The 19,463-nt window shown below is 48.8% G+C and overlaps 1 protein-coding gene across 1 annotated transcript in view; it reads right to left on the reverse strand.

The window, feature by feature from the left end:
- Positions 1-18,517, reverse strand: part of FKBP9 (FKBP prolyl isomerase 9) — a 35,884-nt gene extending 17,367 nt beyond the window's left edge. Inside the window, exons 1-3 of the mRNA XM_014602585.2 lie at positions 18,207-18,517; positions 5,421-5,566; positions 4,018-4,207 (exon numbers count right to left, since the gene is read on the reverse strand). Of these exons, the coding sequence (XP_014458071.2) occupies positions 4,018-4,207; positions 5,421-5,566; positions 18,207-18,502 (632 nt within the window). The 5' untranslated portion in view covers positions 18,503-18,517. The remainder of the gene's footprint in view (positions 1-4,017; positions 4,208-5,420; positions 5,567-18,206) is intronic.
- Positions 18,518-19,463: the final 946 nt, after the last annotated feature.

Genomic DNA, 19,463 nt, shown 5'->3' on the forward strand with positions numbered 1-19,463 from the left:
TCTGCTTTAACTTCTGTTTTGATGGAACAGCGTTTCATTTCGAGTTTCGTTTAGTTTCGAAAGCACTGTTCCGTTTTGTTTAGTAGAAACTCTTTCACTGTTTCAATGTTGTTTTGTCCTTTCACCATAGGCTATTCTGCAGCCAGCACTGGGAAAGTTAGTGCTGCCACTGGCCCCAGCTGGCAGCACCAGCCTCCCATCATCTGGCAAGCAGATCCGGGGCTCACCTGCACCCCCAGGAGGGCTGCGCCAGACTGCTCCCGGGGATGCGGGCCCCCAATCTGCCTCCTGGATCACAGGAGGCTGGTGCTGCCACCTGGGACCAGCAGCAGGCAGGCCTGGGGCAAATTACCTTGTGCAGGAACCCACTCCCTGCACAAGCTGATTTGCCCTGGGCCCTGCACCCGCCTCAGGTCAGGTCTGATGCAGGGCCCAGGGAAAAATCAGCTCCCAGTGGCTCACAGCCCCATGGAATTGAGCCCAGTGGAGGCAATCAGAGCACAGCACCGAGGCTGCGCTCCGTCTCCCTCCACCAGGCTCAGCTTGCAGCCCCATGGAACTCAATTTAATCTTAGGTCAGAAAGAATAAGGTCTGGGAAAGAACAGTAGCAAGTTGACTTTCTGACTAGGGTGGAATTCAGTAAACACCCTGGAAAAAACACTTAGGATAGATGTTTAAGACTACTCTGCCTAGATAAAACAGCATCTAGGGAGACTCCACCAAGAAAGCCTGGATCTCATCCACCTTCGTTACTAAATTAATTTCCACCAACAAAATGGTTTCCATGAAAAAGAGAAGAAGAGAAGATATTGCCACAAATCCAACATATAGTCCCATCTAAAACATGAGGACTGAATTTAAATCCCATTGTAGAACAGGGCCCCTCACTTGAGGGGGGGAAAACCTTCAATGGGCCCTTAAGGAAGCTCACTATCAAGTGACAAAACACATTCCAGTCATCAGCTGGAGAATAGTGGGCTGGAACAGCTGCCAGATGCACTTTAGATACATCAGCATGTTTGAGCTCCAGAGGATGTTTTAATACAGTTGGGAGAGAAGATGAAACAGGAGTAAAATTTCTTGCCTGACACCACTTGAAAATTAAGTCCACTTAGTAAAGTAAAGAAATGTACCTAGTAGAACCCTTTCTACTGTGCGTAAGGATGTCCCTTACTTAGGTAGACCATTTTTGCTCCAATATCAAGAACCATAGATTCATACATTTTAAGGGTGGACCTCAAAACATCATCAGGTCCAGCCCCATACATTTTAAGGGTGGACCTCAAAACACCATCAGGTCCAGCCTCCTGCACCAGGCAGAAGAAATAACCATCCAACACTGAAGCACTCTCTCTAGAGTCCTGATCCAGGCACCTTAAAAAGGTACAAAAGGGTTATAGCACATCCTGATCCTGTATTTAATTAATGTTGTTCAGACTGAGTTCAGGGAAATGCACTGCTTTTTTCAGCCCAGAGCACATGCACTTAAACAGAGTACACTGTACTTGCAGAATAAGAGGTATGGTTAGGAAAACATACAAAAGGATTCCTGACCGCTAGATGGGGAAAAAAAAAAAAAAAAAGCATCAGACAGTAAGTCCTGGAAGAGGCCTCCCTTGGAGCGAAGAACCAGCTGTTGGGGGTTTTTTTGCATCATCCAACAGCAAGATCTATTTTCAAGTAATCCCACTCTACAGAGATGAACTGGAGAATGGAACAGAGGCAGTGCATGAAGTACCTTTCCTACTGTGCTCAGGTCAGGCCAGGACCAGGGTTTTTGACACCCAAGATATGGGGACATAAATCTGGAGAAGCATCTAGGCTATGTTTCCTGGCCTTTTTGACAGTCACCTGAAGATCACCAACAGTGCCAGTGTGAAACAGGGAACCCTACCCCTATTACTAGGAAGTGGGGAGTTTTTCAGAAAACCTGAGGGCAAAGCAGCAGCAAGTGCAAGTTGTTCATATAAACTGAGCCATGGGCTAAAAAAGGACAGGTTACTAATGACTGATTCAACAGCACCTAGGCCTTGGGAGTAGCAGATGGGTCACATGACCAGAAGGGGGCTGGTCTTGGGGCACATAAGCCCAGTTTCTGGTCATGGACCAGAGGCAGGGACAGGGAGCTTCCACTAGAGCTGGTGTCAGTGAAGGATCCTGCAGGGGTGCAACCAAATATGCCTAAGTAGGAAGGCTTGAAGACTAAAGACCCAGAGAAGTTCATGTTTGAGTTAGGACTGGTTCAGTTGCTATTTTGTGTTTCTGAGTTTGACCAGAGGACTGGATTGTGGCTGTAGGGGTGAATTGGGGGCCATATAACTCTGGGTGTCAAGCCCTGCCAAGGGGGCAGGGAGAGCAAGCTTGGCTAGAGCCAAGAGAATCAAAGCCGGGACACAAGCCAAAAGAGACAGGCTAGGGCCAAGCCCTGGGAGCTGAGGTCCTAAATAGTGGACTAGGGATGAGGGCTCAGCCAACAGAAAAGGGGGCCAAAGCTGAGACAGCTGAAACACCAGCAAGTGCTTGAAGGCCTAAGGAGAGGACCTGCCTTAAAAGGGAAAGTACCGTAAGGGAAACACAGAGTCTCCTAGGACCGAGTGTGGAGCACCAAAGAGACTCCTCCCGGCCTCCAGGGACCACCTCCTCAACAAACTAACAAAAACCTCAAAGGTGTAGCAGGCAAAAGACTGGAGATGAGCTAGGGCTGGAGAGGACAGCAGTCAGGTTGGACCCCAGTGGGACACCAGGCACTGACGGACAGACCCAAGAGGCTTGCTACACAGAGCATGACTGTTAGAGCCTCCAGAAGTGCCAATGGCATATTTATGAAGCTGTGAATCTTGGATTTAAATGGGTGAGGCAATGGCAAGACACACTAACATAAGAACTCCTTCAAGTATCAATCTCAGATCTGTGATCCACTGCAAGACTCTCCAGAGTTTAGAAGAAGTAGTATCTCCATAACAGGGTAGTGCTGGGTGGTGCACAATGCCCAGCCCCTTGTCACTGGATCTGAGGCAGATCCCATAGATTGCCCACGTCCCTTCAAACCCAGAATGTACGCAACCTATATATGGAGCATCACATATGCCCATCAGATGTGGACATGACACTATTACATGAATGGCAACCCAATGAATGGGAGTGAATCCACAGCAAGAAAAAAAGAAAGAAAATATCCAAAAGCTAATGAGAAAGGGGGGAAAAACCCACCTAACTAAAAAAAGGAGACAATTCAAGATGGAGCCAAAAGCTAAGGCAGCCCTCAAACGGTGGCACCATATGACATATAAAATAAGGGCACCAATAGGGCATCAACCCCAACCAAAGAAACAATAAATAAGAACCTTGCCTTTACATTTTATCTTTTGTAAAACAGAGAAAGAAAATAATAATAAAAAGCAAAGAAGTAGTGATTTAAACAAAGGCTTCAAACAGGTTTTCAGGCCATAAGCGCAGCTAGAAATTGAGCATTTTGATCAAGCCAAGGTGGTTGAGAGGCATTGCAGAGCAGGAAATGCACATACACCCTTTTCCCCATCAGCACGGAACACGAGGAGGGACAAGGCCACAGCACACTCTACTGGTACTGCTGAAACTAAAATATTTCTCTGATCTACTATTGAGACATACACATATTCACAGAGAGGACGTACATACACCCTCACTCAAAGTAAAACATTCAGGATTGACTCTCAGAAGCATGGCATTAATCAGTGACCAGAGTCTGCCTTGCAGTTACTGCAGCAGCTTTCCACAGAGCTCTGCCAATATTTTAGGCTAAACCCAAATTACAAAACAATACAGATCAGCACATCACTGGAAGCTTTGCCAAAAAGCCAGTAAAGAATTAAAGGAGCCTGGGTCAGCCCAACTCCATCTATTAGCATTCTATAACAACTAACTAAAAAGAAGAGGATAAGAATATTACCAATTTAACATCTTCAGTTTCTACCTGCGCAACTTCTATGACTCTTGTAAGCCACAAAAAAAATCCACACAAAATATGAATTCCATACCTTGAATCAAACAGTGTCCCATCCAAAAATGTTCCATTATAATGGTATCGAACAAAATCAGACACCTGCACTGTCCGAGTACAGTTTTCAGGTTTGAAATAAATTTGAATCTGCACTTCATCTTCAGAATTCCAGAGATCGATCAGAAGCACATCAAAATGGAGCACTGCATTCGGGGGGATTACACCAGCTGTGAACCCAAAAAGTTCAAACAATTACCATTCTGCACTTTTGCATAGGACACTAAACTAACATAGAACCAACTTTATCAGAGTAAAAAGTAAAAAAGTTTATCACCCACAGAGAGGTTTTCCAAAGAAGTTGCCAATACTAACTTTCTATCTATTTATAGTATTATAACTGTATACATGCGTGCATTTACTAAATAGCTGTATTGATATCTTATGGAAAATGCAACATGGAACAAAATTGACCACTCAGTAAAAGCCAAGCCCAGCAAGTTGCTGACTGCCGTCTACTCCCTTTGACTTCCACTTGTGCGTGTGAGAGATGAGGTCACTCAACACCATGTAAAGTCAGGATCTAAGCAACTATTTAGCACTTCCATACCATTTGGGGGGACTGGAAAATTAACTCATGAGCAGCAAGTAAGAAGCTTTACTTGAGGAACATGGGAGCTTAACTTCACATACTTATATAGTATTCAAAAAGGGCATTGTGAACTTGGAATCTGATTGGTTTCAGGCTCAAATCCTGACCAAAGTCCTTTGTCAACTGTTGTGATTTTTCAACATTTCCTTTCAGTATTTAAATGTTTCTCTCTCCCTTGTTTTTGTGTGAAAAAACACGCAAACAGGAAGAGAGGCTGACAAAATATTATCAAATATACATATCAAACAAACTAGCCCCAATTCAGCACCCACCAACTTCAAGAATCCAAGCAATCCAAGTGAAGCCCACGGGAAAGCCCATATACTTAATGACTGGAGGATCAAGGCTCCTCTCTTTGGTGCCTTCCAGTTAGGGTAAATAGATACTACTTTTAACAAAAAATAGGTATAAACAAAATGCAGACAAAGATCCATATTTTTTAAAATAATTATCTAACTTCTGTGGTTGTAAAGATTATTTTCCAATTGAACATGAGCCAGCTGTAAATGTATGCAATGTTGCATCATTAACATGACATTGCCCTTGAACTTCAAAGGTAAATTCCCTGCATCCTAGTTATTTAAGACTGAGTGGCTGGTATCTGGGAAGTGTTTTTAAGCCCGCTCAGTACTGATCTTGTGGACAGCATGGACCTCAGGAAAAGCAAATCAGGTGCAATTTTTACAACTCTTTCTTGTGATCCCAGTGCCTGGAATCACAAGTTTGGCACAACTGCAAAAACTGAATCTCTTGCACAACAAAATTATTTACAAATGCAGTGCTGTACTTACAAACACCTTCACTCCCATAAGCAAGTTTGGGTGGAATTTTCACAAATCGTCTCTCATTCACACACATTCCAAGTAGAGCTTTATCCATCCCTTCAATAAGCTGGCCTTTTCCCACAAAGACGTTGAATGTGGAACCCCTGTCATAGCTAAGAAATGGGAAGGAAGTAGACAAAGTCATTAGATGGGTTATTTACAAATTGTTCTTGGTCTATCTCTTGCTGTGGTTCAGTTTCATCTTATTCCCATCTCAACCTGTTAAAGGATTCAGCTTTGGACCCAGCTACTGTGGAGAACAGAAACAGAAGCATCTCCTAAACTTTAGCTTTCTACTTGTTCCCAATGAACTCATCTAACAGCCCATGCTCCATCACAGATGCCTTCTAATGATACACCAGGTATCATACAACTGCACAACTGCAAAATTGGCACAACTGCAAAAATTTCACACTACAGATGCAACTTGCATTTTCACAATGACTGGAGGATCCATTGCAAAATTACTGAACTAAGAAACAAGTTAAAAAGAACAAAGATTATTAAAAGAGCAAAGATACTATAATGTATATTAGGGGAGGTCAATGGGTAATAGGTGACGTGCTGTTTACTAAGGCGCCTCAGGGGGTGACTAGGAATAATGGGTGCAAACTAGTGGAGAGTAGATTTAGGTTAGATATTAGGAAGAAATTTTTCACAGTGAGGGTGGCCAGGATCTGAAATGGGCTGCCAAGAGAAGTGGTGCTATCACCTAGCTTGGAGGTCTTCAAGAGGAGGCTTGACAATCACCTGGCTGGGGTCGTCTGACCTCGGTCCTCTTTCCTGCCAGGGGCAGGGGGTCGGACACGATGATCCATTGTGGTCCCTTCCGACTCTACAATCTATGAATCTATGTATCTAAAATTCTGTTTTTTTCCGTTTTTGACAATAGTCTGAAATGCTTTGTGACTACTACTTTACTAAGGGTGGAAAATACCATTTTTATGCAGAGTCACAATTTTTTTCTCCTCTGTACTTCAAGTTCCCATTTTAATACTTGGGCAAATATAAAAAGTTTAGACACCTGTTTTGTATAGCAAGCTTGCACGTTCCAAAATGTGATATTGATAATTAGCAAGGGTCCTGGTTTTCTGTTTAAAAATTGCAAATTCTCTGATAAAAATCCCAAATTCTCTGAGTAAACAATCCAAAATCTGTGTTTTTCCACAATTAAAATGATATGCCACTATATATACAGATATCAGTTGAACATAATGTTGTGTTGATATATTTCCCATTTTAAAGCAATTTGGAAGCCTACCAGTGCCTCAGTCACTATAATAAAATAAATTCTAAATATCTATATATTTTGGCATTTGATTTTGGTCTTTCTATCATGGAAAATCAGAGCTCCCCCTGCCCCCTTCGCTCACCCGGACACGGATCCAGCTACAGCCTCTCTCCCGCATTGCTTTATGGCACTGAACAGCCCTGGTAAGTTGGTGCCCTGCTCCTGCCCATACCATCGCCCCTCATTCCCAACCCACAATCCTGCTGGTGCCCCGTATTCCCATCCTGCAGATCCCTGGCTCCCAGCTGCCAGGGCTACAGGACCATCCTGCTTGCTCCCTGCTCCTCAGGTACACAAGTTCCAGCTGCCACCAGCAGCACACAGCCAGCCAGCAGCACACAAGTTCCAGCTGCCACCATAGCTGCAGCTGGAGCAAAGCACAAAACATGGAGTCCAGCCCCCAGTGCATGGCACAGCCAAAGCAGAGCCAAGCAGAGCCCATGAGGGGGCAGGGGAGGATGTAAACTGCCCACTGAGGGGTTCAGAGCTCCCCGCTCTGCTGCCCTCTCCCCAGGGGCTTCGCAGGACAGCGGGCAGGGCAGGGAGGCTGGGTGCTGCCACTGCTGTCAGGAGACCCATGCCAGCCATGCTGCCATGGCAAGGCACCCCCTGCCTGACCAGCAGTAGCAGGGCTGGTGGCAGTGGCAGCGCGGATTTGTATCACATCTCACAACGGTGGCATGGCCAGCATGGAGCTCCTGGCGGCAACAGTGGCACAGAGCCTCCCCATCCCACTCTGCCTTCCTGTGCTCAGTCCCATCTGCTGGCCTAGAGGCCCTGGGGGGAGGGCAGCGAGGTGGGGAGCCCCAAGCCCCACAGCAGGCAGACCACATCCTCCCTTGCCCCATGCACAAATCTGGGGAGGCACATGCCCCCCCCATTCCCCACTGTGATAAAGAAAAGAAAAAAAAAAAAGGTGACCAAACGCCAAGCATGAGAGCAAGTTGTGCTCGTGGCATGGGGGAAGTAGTGGGCGCAGCCTGATAGCCGCGAGATCAGCGGTCCCGGCCCGCGCTGATTGGCAGGGGGCGGGCGGATGCAGCCTGTTTAAAAGGAAAAGCGCACGCGCCAAAAAGCTGGGACCCACGCCATATCGGAGAGGCCTGATCACCCTCACCGGAGGTCCTGCGTCCACGAAATCCCTTCCCCCCGGACGCCCCCATCACGACCGAATTAGAGCTCTCGAGTTAACAGCGAGTTTATTCTTGAAACTGCTGTAAAGGAAACCACCTATACGAAAGTGTGAGTAAAGCATTTATTTGTTATACCGCCTCCTTGGTGTTTTCTGTCGACAGAGGGAGAGACAGGAGAAGGAGGAACAAGGCCCCGTAACCCTTTCGTCCCCAGCCTGTTCGCGTAATACTTTTCTGGGTCCAACCACCCACCGTTAGGTTGGTCATGGTGTCACAAACAGGATCTCAGGGGCAAAGGGAAGACGAGGAGTACCTCGACCAATTAGTCCGGCATTGCCTGTGGCGGAACCACTATAGACCTCCAACCACGAACGCCGATGATTTATGGGCCCACGTGGCGTACCATCAGGCCCAGCAAGATGGGAGGATCAGGGGCCATGTCTCTATCCGCCCGACCGAAAACAACGGAGGTCCACTCAAAGAGTGGGCTGTGGCCGGCCTCACCCCGGCAGCCTTGGGGTGTCTCCTCACTAGTCCTGCGGTCATATACCGACCACCCGATACGGCCACGGAGTTAACAGTAGAGGGGTTATTGAGAAAAACTGCCAACCTAGAAATGCAATTGCAAACAGCGAGCATGGAGTCACTGGAGCAGGCAGCGGGGGGCTCCGAGCCAACGCTCCAAAATGGCGCCGGCCGCATGGCACCGCTGCTAGAAAATGGCGCCGAGAAAAGTAAAGAGGGTGCGAAAATCCCCCCGGGAGGCAGGCCAGCCGCGTCACTGCCCACGGCCCCGCCCCCTGGAGTCACGCCAAAAGACAGCCCGCCCTTCGAAGTGACGGAGAAAGAAAACCTGCCCCCGCATGAGGAAGGAAAGATGTATCCAGTGCTCCCGCCTGACATGTTTAACCCTCTCCCGGCCACGGTTCACCCGATAGCACTGGTCAAGCAAGTTACTGATGCACAGGGCACAACTTGTGCCACCACCACATACCGCACCCAGGAAGAAATGCAGGAGTTGTGCAGAGGATCAAAAGTGAAACCTGGTGAAACCTTAGCTATGTGGCTAGGGCGCCTAGTAGTAGAATTTGGGTCAGACCTGCTAGACTTGGAAGAGGCTAGCTTCCTAACTTGTCAAGCCTCATGGAGTGGGGGGCACGCCACCGACTTAAACGTGGTAACGGGCAACGCCCACTGGCCCATCCCGCTCCCAGCTCTCGTTGCAGGTCAAGTGTGCCACAAATCTCATGCATGGCATAATGGACGACCGCCGAACCCGCCTGCAGAGCAGCTGCTGCTGGCTATCATCGGAGTATCCTACGCGTCCTGGAACCCGAGGGTACACCCGTCGGGACTGACACAGGCGCAGAGCAACACGCTGTGGCCCCATCGTCATCTCGGTCACCCCGGGGATGTTCCAACCACCCTGGACAGTATTGAGGCATGTGTAGAGGTTTATGGGGGAAGAGAGGCCGTGACTTTTGGGCTTCTCCTCGGGCCACTGGCCGGTCAGCTGGCTGAGAACTTGCTAAGCCAGATGCCACGGCCACAGGCCCTGATGGATTCCACGGTAAAAGTCTCCGGTGGGATGGAACCACATCCTACGGCGTACCCAAGTCAACGCTGTTACCAACACAACGCCTCATATAAAGACAAGCCCCCCTGGAATGAACCAGCGCTTCAAAAGCCCCAACCGTGGAAGCCAAAGCTCACCCCTAGACGAATTAGTCCGAGTCACCGTTCCACACCCTTGTCAACTACATCCGCGAGTGCACAAGGAAGTCATCTGCGAACCCGAGCAGTATCCTGGCACCCACTTTGTGCAATCACGGCACCCCTTTTCTTTGTTTGTTTGTCTGTTCGTTTGTTTTGTTTCCTTGCAGGCCTGGCAGAGACAAAGCGGCAATCTACAGCTGCTCTATCACGAGATCCACCGAGCACCAAACTGCAGCACATCCAAGTCAACGCAGCAATGGCTGCCTGCTTGTATGTTGTGAGCGGGGTAGTCACCCTATTCCTGCTGTTCCCGAGTTCTTTGGTGAATGGACCTGACTTCACAACCTCTAACTCGGTTTTGTCCCTTTTATCACTCTGGGCGAACATCACGGGAGATAGTGGAAAGTCAGGACTCATCGCATGTTTACGCCTGCCTCTTTCTGTTGACAACCCAGTGTTAACCCCGTATGTATACCTTCTTAATGTTAGTAAGTGGTTTAAAGCCCGAAGCACCGATCCGAACCACAATATTACGATAGCTCAACATTCTTTTACATATTCCCAGTGCCAATACACCGTCTATTACCGGTATTCCTGGCCACGTAACTTGATGAACCGCTCTGTCTGCAGATCAGAGGCTATGTTTCCACCTGCCCCCATTCGGCTCTTCTATAACACTGCGTGTTCAGAAATACCGTGGGGGATTAACCCAAAAGGAATAAAGTGGTCCAGGGATGATAATTCGTTAACCTGGAACCCCACAGCCATTACACCAATATGGAACTTAGCTTTTCCACCAGGCCCGAACAAAATGAGGGCACGAGATGAGTCTGGCCCAGTTCCATTCGTCCTTCGGCAGACCCGATCTCTGGTTTCTTGGAGCGAGTCGTTGGCCATCAACATATCGGATGCCCAAGACTGGCGCTCATACTTTTACCCCATCTTAATCGTGGCCCGACTTAGTCAATGGTGCCATGGTTATGACACGCCCGCAAACACAGTCGATCTCCCTCGTGAGGTAGCTTTAATCACATGGAAAGACCAAAGCTGTGCACTGATCAACACGCCAGCCCCCATAGGGATGCTATGGGCCTGCTCGGACAGACAGCTTTATACTAACCTCCCAGCTACCCTAACAGGTGTCCAATGTTTCTTGAGTACAGTAATGCTCTGCCCTCCTTTAAGTGTTAATACAGCTCACCCGAATAGCCCGGCCGTACTCCGTCGCCATAAGCGACACGTTCCGGTGTGGAGTAAGCTGACACGGGGCGAGCGATTCAGCCAACATTTGGCGTGGGCACTTGAAGGTTATCTTGCATGGGGAATAGGGATAGGTAAGGCGAGAGTCACTATCTCCGAGTTAGCTGAACAAGTTGAGATTCTAGCCCATACTGCCGAAACATCCCTATGGTTATTGAACCAACAACTACAAGCTCCATCACATATGACCATGCAAAACCGCTTAGCCCTCGACGCAATATTGTTACACCAGGGAAGCGTTTGTCAGTTTCTTAACCTGTCTAAGGAATGCTGTTGTATTAGCATACCCAACGTTGCTATTCCATTGGAGGAGCAACTCGACCGCATGAAGCAGGTTACCGCAGACACCAATAAAATTGCCGGAATCGGGAGAGGATGGTTAGCCGACATTTTAGTTGGATAGGATGAGACACGTCATCCTGGTTGATACACTTGTTAACTCCTATTGTTTACCAATAGTCATTGTTATATGTTTGGGTTGTTGTATTTTATATGTTTCAATTTTGTATATACCCACTTACTCGCTCTGGCATTTGGTCAAGGGGGCATGTGATAAAGAAATGAAGAAAAAAAAAGGTGACCAAACGCCAAGCATGAGAGCAAGTTGTGCTCGTGGCGTGGGGGAAGTAGTGGGCGCGGCCTGATAGCCGTGAGATCGGCGGTCCCGGCCCGCGCTGATTGGCAGGGGGCGGGCGGATGCAGCCTGTTTAAAAGGAAAAGCGCACGCGCCAAAAAGCTGGGACCCACGCCATATCGGAGAGGCCTGATCACCCTCACCGGAGGTCCTGCGTCCACGAAATCCCTTCCCCCTGGACGCCCCCATCACGACCGAATTAGAGCTCTCGAGTTAACAGCGAGTTTATTCTTGAAACTGCTATAAAGGAAACCACCTATACAAAAGTGTGAGTAAAGCATTTATTTGTTATACCGCCTCCTTGGTGTTTTCTGTCGACAGAGGGAGAGACAGGAGAAGGAGGAACAAGGCCCCGTAACCCTTTTGTCCCCAGCCTGTTCGCGTAATACTTTTCTGGGTCCAACCACCCACCGTCAGGTTGGTCACCCACCAACAGGTTACCTCTGGCACCCAGCCCATCCCCAGGAGTGTGCAGAATGGCAGGGAGCCAACCCCACTACCGCCCCTGGATGAGCCACCCGTGGCTCCATCCCACTCCCCCAGCTGGGCCCTGCAGCCCCAGCCCTTGGCACCACCCTCGCTGGGCAGCATCCCCAGCCCCAGCCCCAACCACCAATCCTGCTGCACTCCCTCCCTCCCTCTCCATGAGGGCTTCAATCTGCCCCGCTGAGCCTCCCAAGTTACCCTTTTCCCCCACCCCCAGACTTATCTGCAGGCAGCTGGAGGAGCTGTTCTCTACTGCTGGCCTGGCTATATTGCTGGCCAGGAGCATGTGTGCGCGTGCCCTGTCCCACCCCCACAGCCTCAAGCAACCCTTTCAGGCTAGAACTCTGCCAGCTTGTAAGGGGAAACCTGTGGTTTCCCATGTTTTTCTCCTTTAAAGGAGAAAAACCACATTTTTCCACAGAAAATGGAAAACCCAGATCCCTAATAATTATCTTCCAAGCAATAACATTTGAACTGTTGTATCTGAAATTGTTATAAAGCTTTGCATCACAGGATAGAAGTAGGGGTGCACTGATACATCGGTCCCATATCATATTGGCACCAATAAAAGAAAAGTTGACATTTCCTGCAATAATTTTTTATTGGCTAATGTGGCCGATATGTCATCAATAAACGCTGCGTGCCCGCACACAGCAGCAGCACAACTCGCAGGCAGCCAGAAGCACAGCCTAGCAGTGTGGAGAGCACAGCCAGGCCGGTAAGTGTGTTGTGGGGAAGGGGTGGGGGAGAGGACAGGAGCATGGGGGGGAGGGGGGAGGCCAGGCCAAGGCCTCCACAGTGAGGGAGGGAATGGGACTGGCACTGGGGCAGGTGCTGCAAGGCTGGAGCGCGGTGGGCACGGGAGAGCTGCGAGCAGCTTGTCTCAGGTGTGCTGGGGAGGCGGTTCCCACCACCGCACACACTCCAGGAGGGCATGGAGGGTGTGTACCCCCGGAATCTGTGTGCAAGGCAAGGGCGGGTTGCCGCTGTGGGCTGGGGGCAGTTCCAGGCTCTTCCCAGTGCGGGGTGGGGTTGGGCCAGAGCTGTGCTTGGGGCGGGAGGCAGCGGCACGGGGGGGTGGTGCTACAGCCACCCCAGAATTTGCTGTAGCCCCCCCCCCCCCAAAACTCCCCCTCCCAGCACTGCCGTCACCTACCCCAAGCTCAGCCTGGCCAAGTCCCCCCACCGGGAAGAGCCCAGTGCCACCCCTAGCCCCAGCCTGCAGCGGCAGCCTGCTCTCGCCCTGCACACAGATCTGGGGTGGAGCATAGGCCTCCTATGGCGCTCCTGGGACTGCACATAACACTGCCCCCTCCCCCCCCACAGCTCCATCCTGCGCCCTGCCCCAGCTGTGCAGCGCCTGCCCCTGCCCCAGCACCAGCCCTACTTCCTTCCTCACCACCAGGGCCTCAATCTGTCCCCACGACCCTTCCCTCCCCACCTCACCCCTTCTCCCCACAACAGACTTACCAGCGGGACACTGTTCTCCAAGCTGTTGGGCTGCATATTGGCAATCAGATCAGTATTGGACAATACAGCTTGTTAAAAATCGGCCTTTGGTATCAGCCCAAAAAATCTCTATCAGTGCTCCCCTAGATAGACGATACACAGCCAAAAGCATTAGCCTTTGCAGTGAAACTTTAATAACATTAAATACAAATGTATACCTTTGTTTCCTTACTACAGTGGTTCTCAACCCTTTCAGACTCAAGACATCCCTCAGAAAATGCCAGCACTTAGTTTTCACTTGTTTTTTAACTACTGAAAAATAATAGAGCTAGTCTTCTGTTGCAAAGTACTCAGAAATATCACACAGGTCAGAATGTTTTCATACTCTGGAGTCCTAGTTGAAATCTCTGGGTCTATCTTGTGAATTATGTTTGCACACCAAACAGTTCTGCAGCACCCTGGTTGAGAATCACTGCTATGGTAATTCCTGCGAATTGATAGCAGTGAATTCAGTTTGTTTGAATTTGTTATCGTCAGGTCTTTTTTTGCAGATAAAAAGACCATATATTTTCCTCTACCAGATGCATTAGGAAGCTAGGCAGAAGGTGGGTATTGTTAGGAAAGTGATGTCAAGCTTTCTTTTCAGAGACAGTGTATATGACTTCCACTGTATACTAACCTTTCAAACAGCCCCAGGCATAGAATTCCTGAACTTCTTTTGAAATGCTCAAATGCTTTCTCTGTTCACACCACTTTTTTTTTTTTTGCTAGCCAGTAACTTTAAAATAAACAATGCTTGATACAAACCTTTTGCTTTCTATTGAACAAGCAGTATTTCTAAGCTTTCCTAAAAAAATGTACATTGGAAAATATCATTTAAATCAGCTCCTGGCAAATGTTACATCTACAAGCACCCACTGAAAGTTTTTAAATTAGCAAATGAATGATTTCGAGTAAGCAATAGGTTTACTATTATTTGCCAGCTGCCCACAAAGCACTGCAGGGCATGACTATTTTAAGAACTGATTTTAAAACAGCAAGAAACAGATTTCTATTGAATTTAGAGCAAGGGAACTGACTAAAACAGTAAGAGATCAAAAAATCTTTTCATGACTCATCTTACTGGTGCCTTAAAACAAATACCATGTGTAGAATTCCACAGCATATTTCACTTTACCAAAATTACTAGCAGATCATGGATATACCACATAACTGACCTAAAAAAATCCAAATTATTTTTGTGACCATGGAAATAAGCACATCAATATTTGAAGAAACAAAGTTAAATGAATTCTGATCTAACAGAATATAACAACATGCTTTGCTAAGATATTTACAAGTTGTTTATAAAAAGTGATTAAAAGTCATTTAGGTGACAGTGTTAATTCTCACTTTGAAAAAAAGGTACAGTAAATAGGTTCCAAATTTCAAGAAAAGTTTCAGTACTTGAAGAGAAATCTAAATAAACCCGGTATTGGTTAGCCCACGCAGGAGCTTTCTTCTTTTAGACTACAGAAGTCTTTTTATAAATTAATTTCAATTTAGTACTCTTTTGGAACTCTTTTCATTTATGTAGTTTTCACTGGCACTAATTTAAAGAACTTGCTAGCAGATAGCAGTAGTGTAATATGCATCTCCCAGTAAAAAAAAAAAAATCTAAGGATAATTTTGGTTAATTTTTTAATTCCTTTTAATTTTTAATTCCAGCTAACCTGAGAACTCATGTCATGAAAAAGGCCTTTCATAAAGATTTCCTCAAAAAAAAAATCGAAACAATAAAAAATCTCTTTATTGTCCATAACTGCTACAGTCCTTGGATGCCTAATCATGCCTAAACATTTGAAAATTTCCCTAAAACAGTTCACTCATAAGTAGCAAAAATGTAAATCACCACAGACTGCCATTTAACACAGATGAGAAAACAAATGACAAGGTGAACAAATCTGCTTAGTTGCTACACCCTACTGCAATGCTATTGACTCTATTTTACATTGCATACGTACCTGGATAGGTTATTGCTTTTCATTTAATTACTTATTAGTTATTTTAAAATAACACCTAGAAGCCCCAGTCAGCTTTTGGGCTCTACCATTTGCAAACATGTAATAAGAGATTATAAATTCTCCAGGGCAGGACCAAACCATTATAGAGACTTCAATCCCCAGAAACTCCCTGAGGCCCTGCCCTTGTCCTGCAGTCTGCTCTACAGGGACGGGCCCTTGCTTTAACACTGAATAGCACATTTCAACCCTAGTGCATACTCGCCAAAGTGCACAAGTCTCCACGTGGAACTTGCTATAAGCATGAGACTTTTATACATTTGTGGATGCTGTACATGTCACCAATCTCCCTGATTATGTACATTTTTTTTAAAATGAGCAGCAGGAACCCTGTTTTTGCTTGCCCTAAAATTACACCAAAGTCTTCTTTTATTCTTCCAACAAAACAGCTGTTTTCAATGAGTACATTGTTTTACAGGCTGTTATTTCCCTACCCCAAAATACACATGAAGCAGGATCATTTGAACCTGCATTTATCATATTATATACTTTGTTCAGTGAACTGCTTTTAAAGTAGCCACTAAAGGCACCAGTTACAATCAGGCTGAGGGAGAGCCAAGTTTACTATCAGGAGCAGATATTTCCTGAAAGCTACAGGATTCCTCATGGTTCATGAAGCATAAAGAAGGTTGTCAGGACAACTTGAAAGAGAATTTGGTTTTCTTTCTTCTTTTGAGTTATGTCAGGCCAGGCCTCTGTCTGTTATCTGGTACTACGTAAACCAATACAGCCTCTTCCCTGGTTGGGTTGTTGGTGACTAAACCGGCACTCCCACCTGGGCTAGCCTGGGTAAAGAGGGTGTGAGGACACCCGGCAGAACTAAAAATAAGACCTGTCAAAAGGCAGATGAGCTCCCTGCAAGCCAACAGCCTAAAGAGGAGATGAGTGCTACCAGGTCACTTTACCCTCAAAAAAATCACCAATGATGCAAAGCAACTCAACTACCTTCATATCGGGTGGGTTGAGACCTGGGTCTACAACGACCATGTCCAAACCCAGGGCAGAGTGGAGGAGAGTTGCTACAACATCTAAGGTGCCCCAATGGTCACAGCGGCCTTGTGGTTTGACTTAACTTGACTCTGAGTAATAAAACGTGTCTGTTGCAATGAATGAAGCAGAGGATCTAGGCCAGTGGTTTTCAATGTGTTTAGACTCAAAGGTAACCATCAGAAAATGTCAGCTCTTAGTATTCACTCATTTTCTTGGCTTAGTTTTCACTCATTTTCTTGGCTAAGAAAAAATAATAGAATAATTCTCCTGTTGCAAAGAATTCAGAAAGCCCACAGCAGGTCACAATGTTTTTGGGCACGATGGGTTCATATTGGAAATCTCTGGGTTTATTCTGTGAATCATGCGTACATGTCTACACCCCTGACAGTGCTAATATTGCATGGCACCCCATGGCATCCTTAAAAGGATCTCATGCCATGACACCCTGACTGCAAGTCAGTGATCTAGGGAAACCAACAAAAAAACAACCCTCTTTAAATCTTTTGCTCATGGCCTCAGGTTTTCAGACCCCATAATACCACCAATAGAGGAACACGTCCATGAATTTCCCAGCATGAGATTTATCCCAGATCGACGCGCACTACATTGGATCATTTCTGCATTTCTGGTTTAGCAAGAATTAGGGAATAGTGTTAGGTTGATACAGGATGCCCTGACCCAGGGGCTAAAACAGAGGGGAGATGCACAGAGGAGCCAAATGCTCGCTGAGGAAAGGCCAGGAGGTGACCCAAGAGTGGTCCTCAGGAATTCTGGCTCCTACCTTAACTGTAGTCATGGATTTTGCAGGAGGCTGAAGCTAGTGAAACAGGAATCTAGAAGAGCTGAATATGCAAATCTTCACATGCCTCATTCATTCCACACAGATTTAGAATTGGGAAAACAGAAACTTTGAATGAGGGACCAGGGATGGAGAATATGGAGCTGGGGATGGGAATTAGGGACCAGGACTGAGGAATAAAGGGGCTAGGACATAAGGGACTGGGGAATAAGGGGCGAGGCAGTGGCAATGTGTAGGGGGTGTACAGGGGTGCCCCCGAGAGCACTGGTGAACCCCCTGACAGCAGCATTCCCTGCTTAGGCAATGGGCGGGGAGGCAGGTGGGAGCACTGGTGCCCTCCCTGCAAGCACTGGTTGAGGAGTGGGGGCGCCAGGAGAGGAACCGCTGGCAGTTCCAGGAACACCACTTGCACTTCCCGGTTGGTGCAAGCAGCCGCGAGGCGACCCCCACTAGTCACTGGGGGGGGCATGTGCTCCCCCTGACACAGGATGCACCAGTCACCCATGGGGTGAGGAGTGAGAATGAGGGGCCGGAGCCAGGGAATAAGGAGCTGGAGATGGGAATCACTGGATGGGGATGGGAATCAGGGACTGGAGCCAAGGAATAAGAAGCTAGGAATGGAAATAAGGGTCCGGGGCCAGGGAATAAGTGGCTGGGGATGGGATTTAGGAACCAGAGCCAAGACATAAGGATCTGGGAATGGGAATTAGGGACCAAGGATGGGGAATAATGGGACTAGGACATAAAGGGTTGGGGAATAAGGGGCCAGGGTGGAAATGAGGAGCCGGAGCCGGGGAATAAGGAGCTGGAGATGGGAATGAAGGGCGGGAGAATAAGAGGCCTAGAAGGGGCCGATCTCAGGCTCGGGCCGGTCCCCAGAGCCCGGCGCCGCGAGCCGGAGCCGAAGCCGGAGCCGAGGCGGTGCGGGGCGCTACCTGGAGTCGAAGCGGCGGCCGCCGGGGAAGGAGCCGTGGTAGTGGTAGCGCACGAAGTCTCCCTGGCGCACGGTGCGCGGGCAGCGCGGGGGCACGAAGCTGCGCTCCACCCGCACGTCGGCGCCGTCCCACGCCTCGGCCTCGGGCTGCGGCTCCGAGCCGGGCCCGGGCTGCGGCACGGGCGGCGCCTGGCAGGCCGCCCAGCTCGCCAGCAGCAGCGGCAGCAGCAAGAGCGAGCGGCAGCAGCACAGGCGCAGCAGCCGCCGCCGCCCGCCCGCCAGCCCCGCGCCCGCCATGCCGGCAGTGCGGACGTGGAGCGGCCCGAGGGGGGGCTCGGCCGGGGCCGCCCACGCGCTGCGACGTGGCGCTGCCGCCCCCGGTCCCGCCCGCTGAGGGGAGGCCGCGCGGCCAGACGGGCGCTCATTTCGCCCCTGGGACGACGGATGCTAGGTAATACCAAACGTGCGATGAGCTTGGAGCAGATATGCCATTTTGGGTTAGAAAAGATGTCCTTCGGAAGCATCCGGGCACGCTTCTCTTCAGGCATCTCTCTCTCTTCAGGCTCCTGCTTACAGATATCGGGCACTGCGGACAGGCCCCAGCGCCCGAAACTGGCCCCTTATTCCTTGCCCGTTATCTCTTATTCCCCTCTGGGCCTCTTATTCCTCTGCCCTTTATGCCTCAGCCCCTTCATTCCCTGCTCGCAGCCCCTAATTCCTATCTCCAACTCCGTATTCCCTGGCTCCAGCCTGTTGGCAATGCGTTGCGGGTGCATGTGCAACCCCTGAGCTTGGCAGTGCACCCCTGCAAAAAGTGCCACCAACGCTGCCGGTGGTGCCTGTGGGCATGCATTCGCCACTCACAACCCCCACCCTTCGCCGCCAGCGGTGTCTGCAGCGCCCCCCCCCCGCCAATACCACCATGGCTGCCTGCTTCCTACTCAGCCCACCACCACTGTCGCCGCCACCTGTGGGTGGTCACTGTGCCCACTCAGCCTCCGGGAGCTTGTGTCGTTCACACTCCAGCCCCTAATTCCCATCCCCGGCCCTATATTCCCTAGACCAGCTGTTTCCAACCCCAGGTTTCGACCCAAATGAGGGTTGCGGGGGCAATGCCAGCGGTACCACCCGCAAAAGACAAGCAGCACCCTGTGCCAGGAGTTGCCCCACCGCCACTGCTGCCACCGCTTTCCTCTGCTCCCAGCAGCAGGTCGCGGAAAAAAGTTTGCAAAGAACAGTTTTTCCAACAATTTAGTGA

This window comes from Alligator mississippiensis, chromosome 5 (assembly GCF_030867095.1).
Source record: "Alligator mississippiensis isolate rAllMis1 chromosome 5, rAllMis1, whole genome shotgun sequence".
Classification (NCBI taxonomy): Eukaryota; Metazoa; Chordata; order Crocodylia; family Alligatoridae; genus Alligator; species Alligator mississippiensis.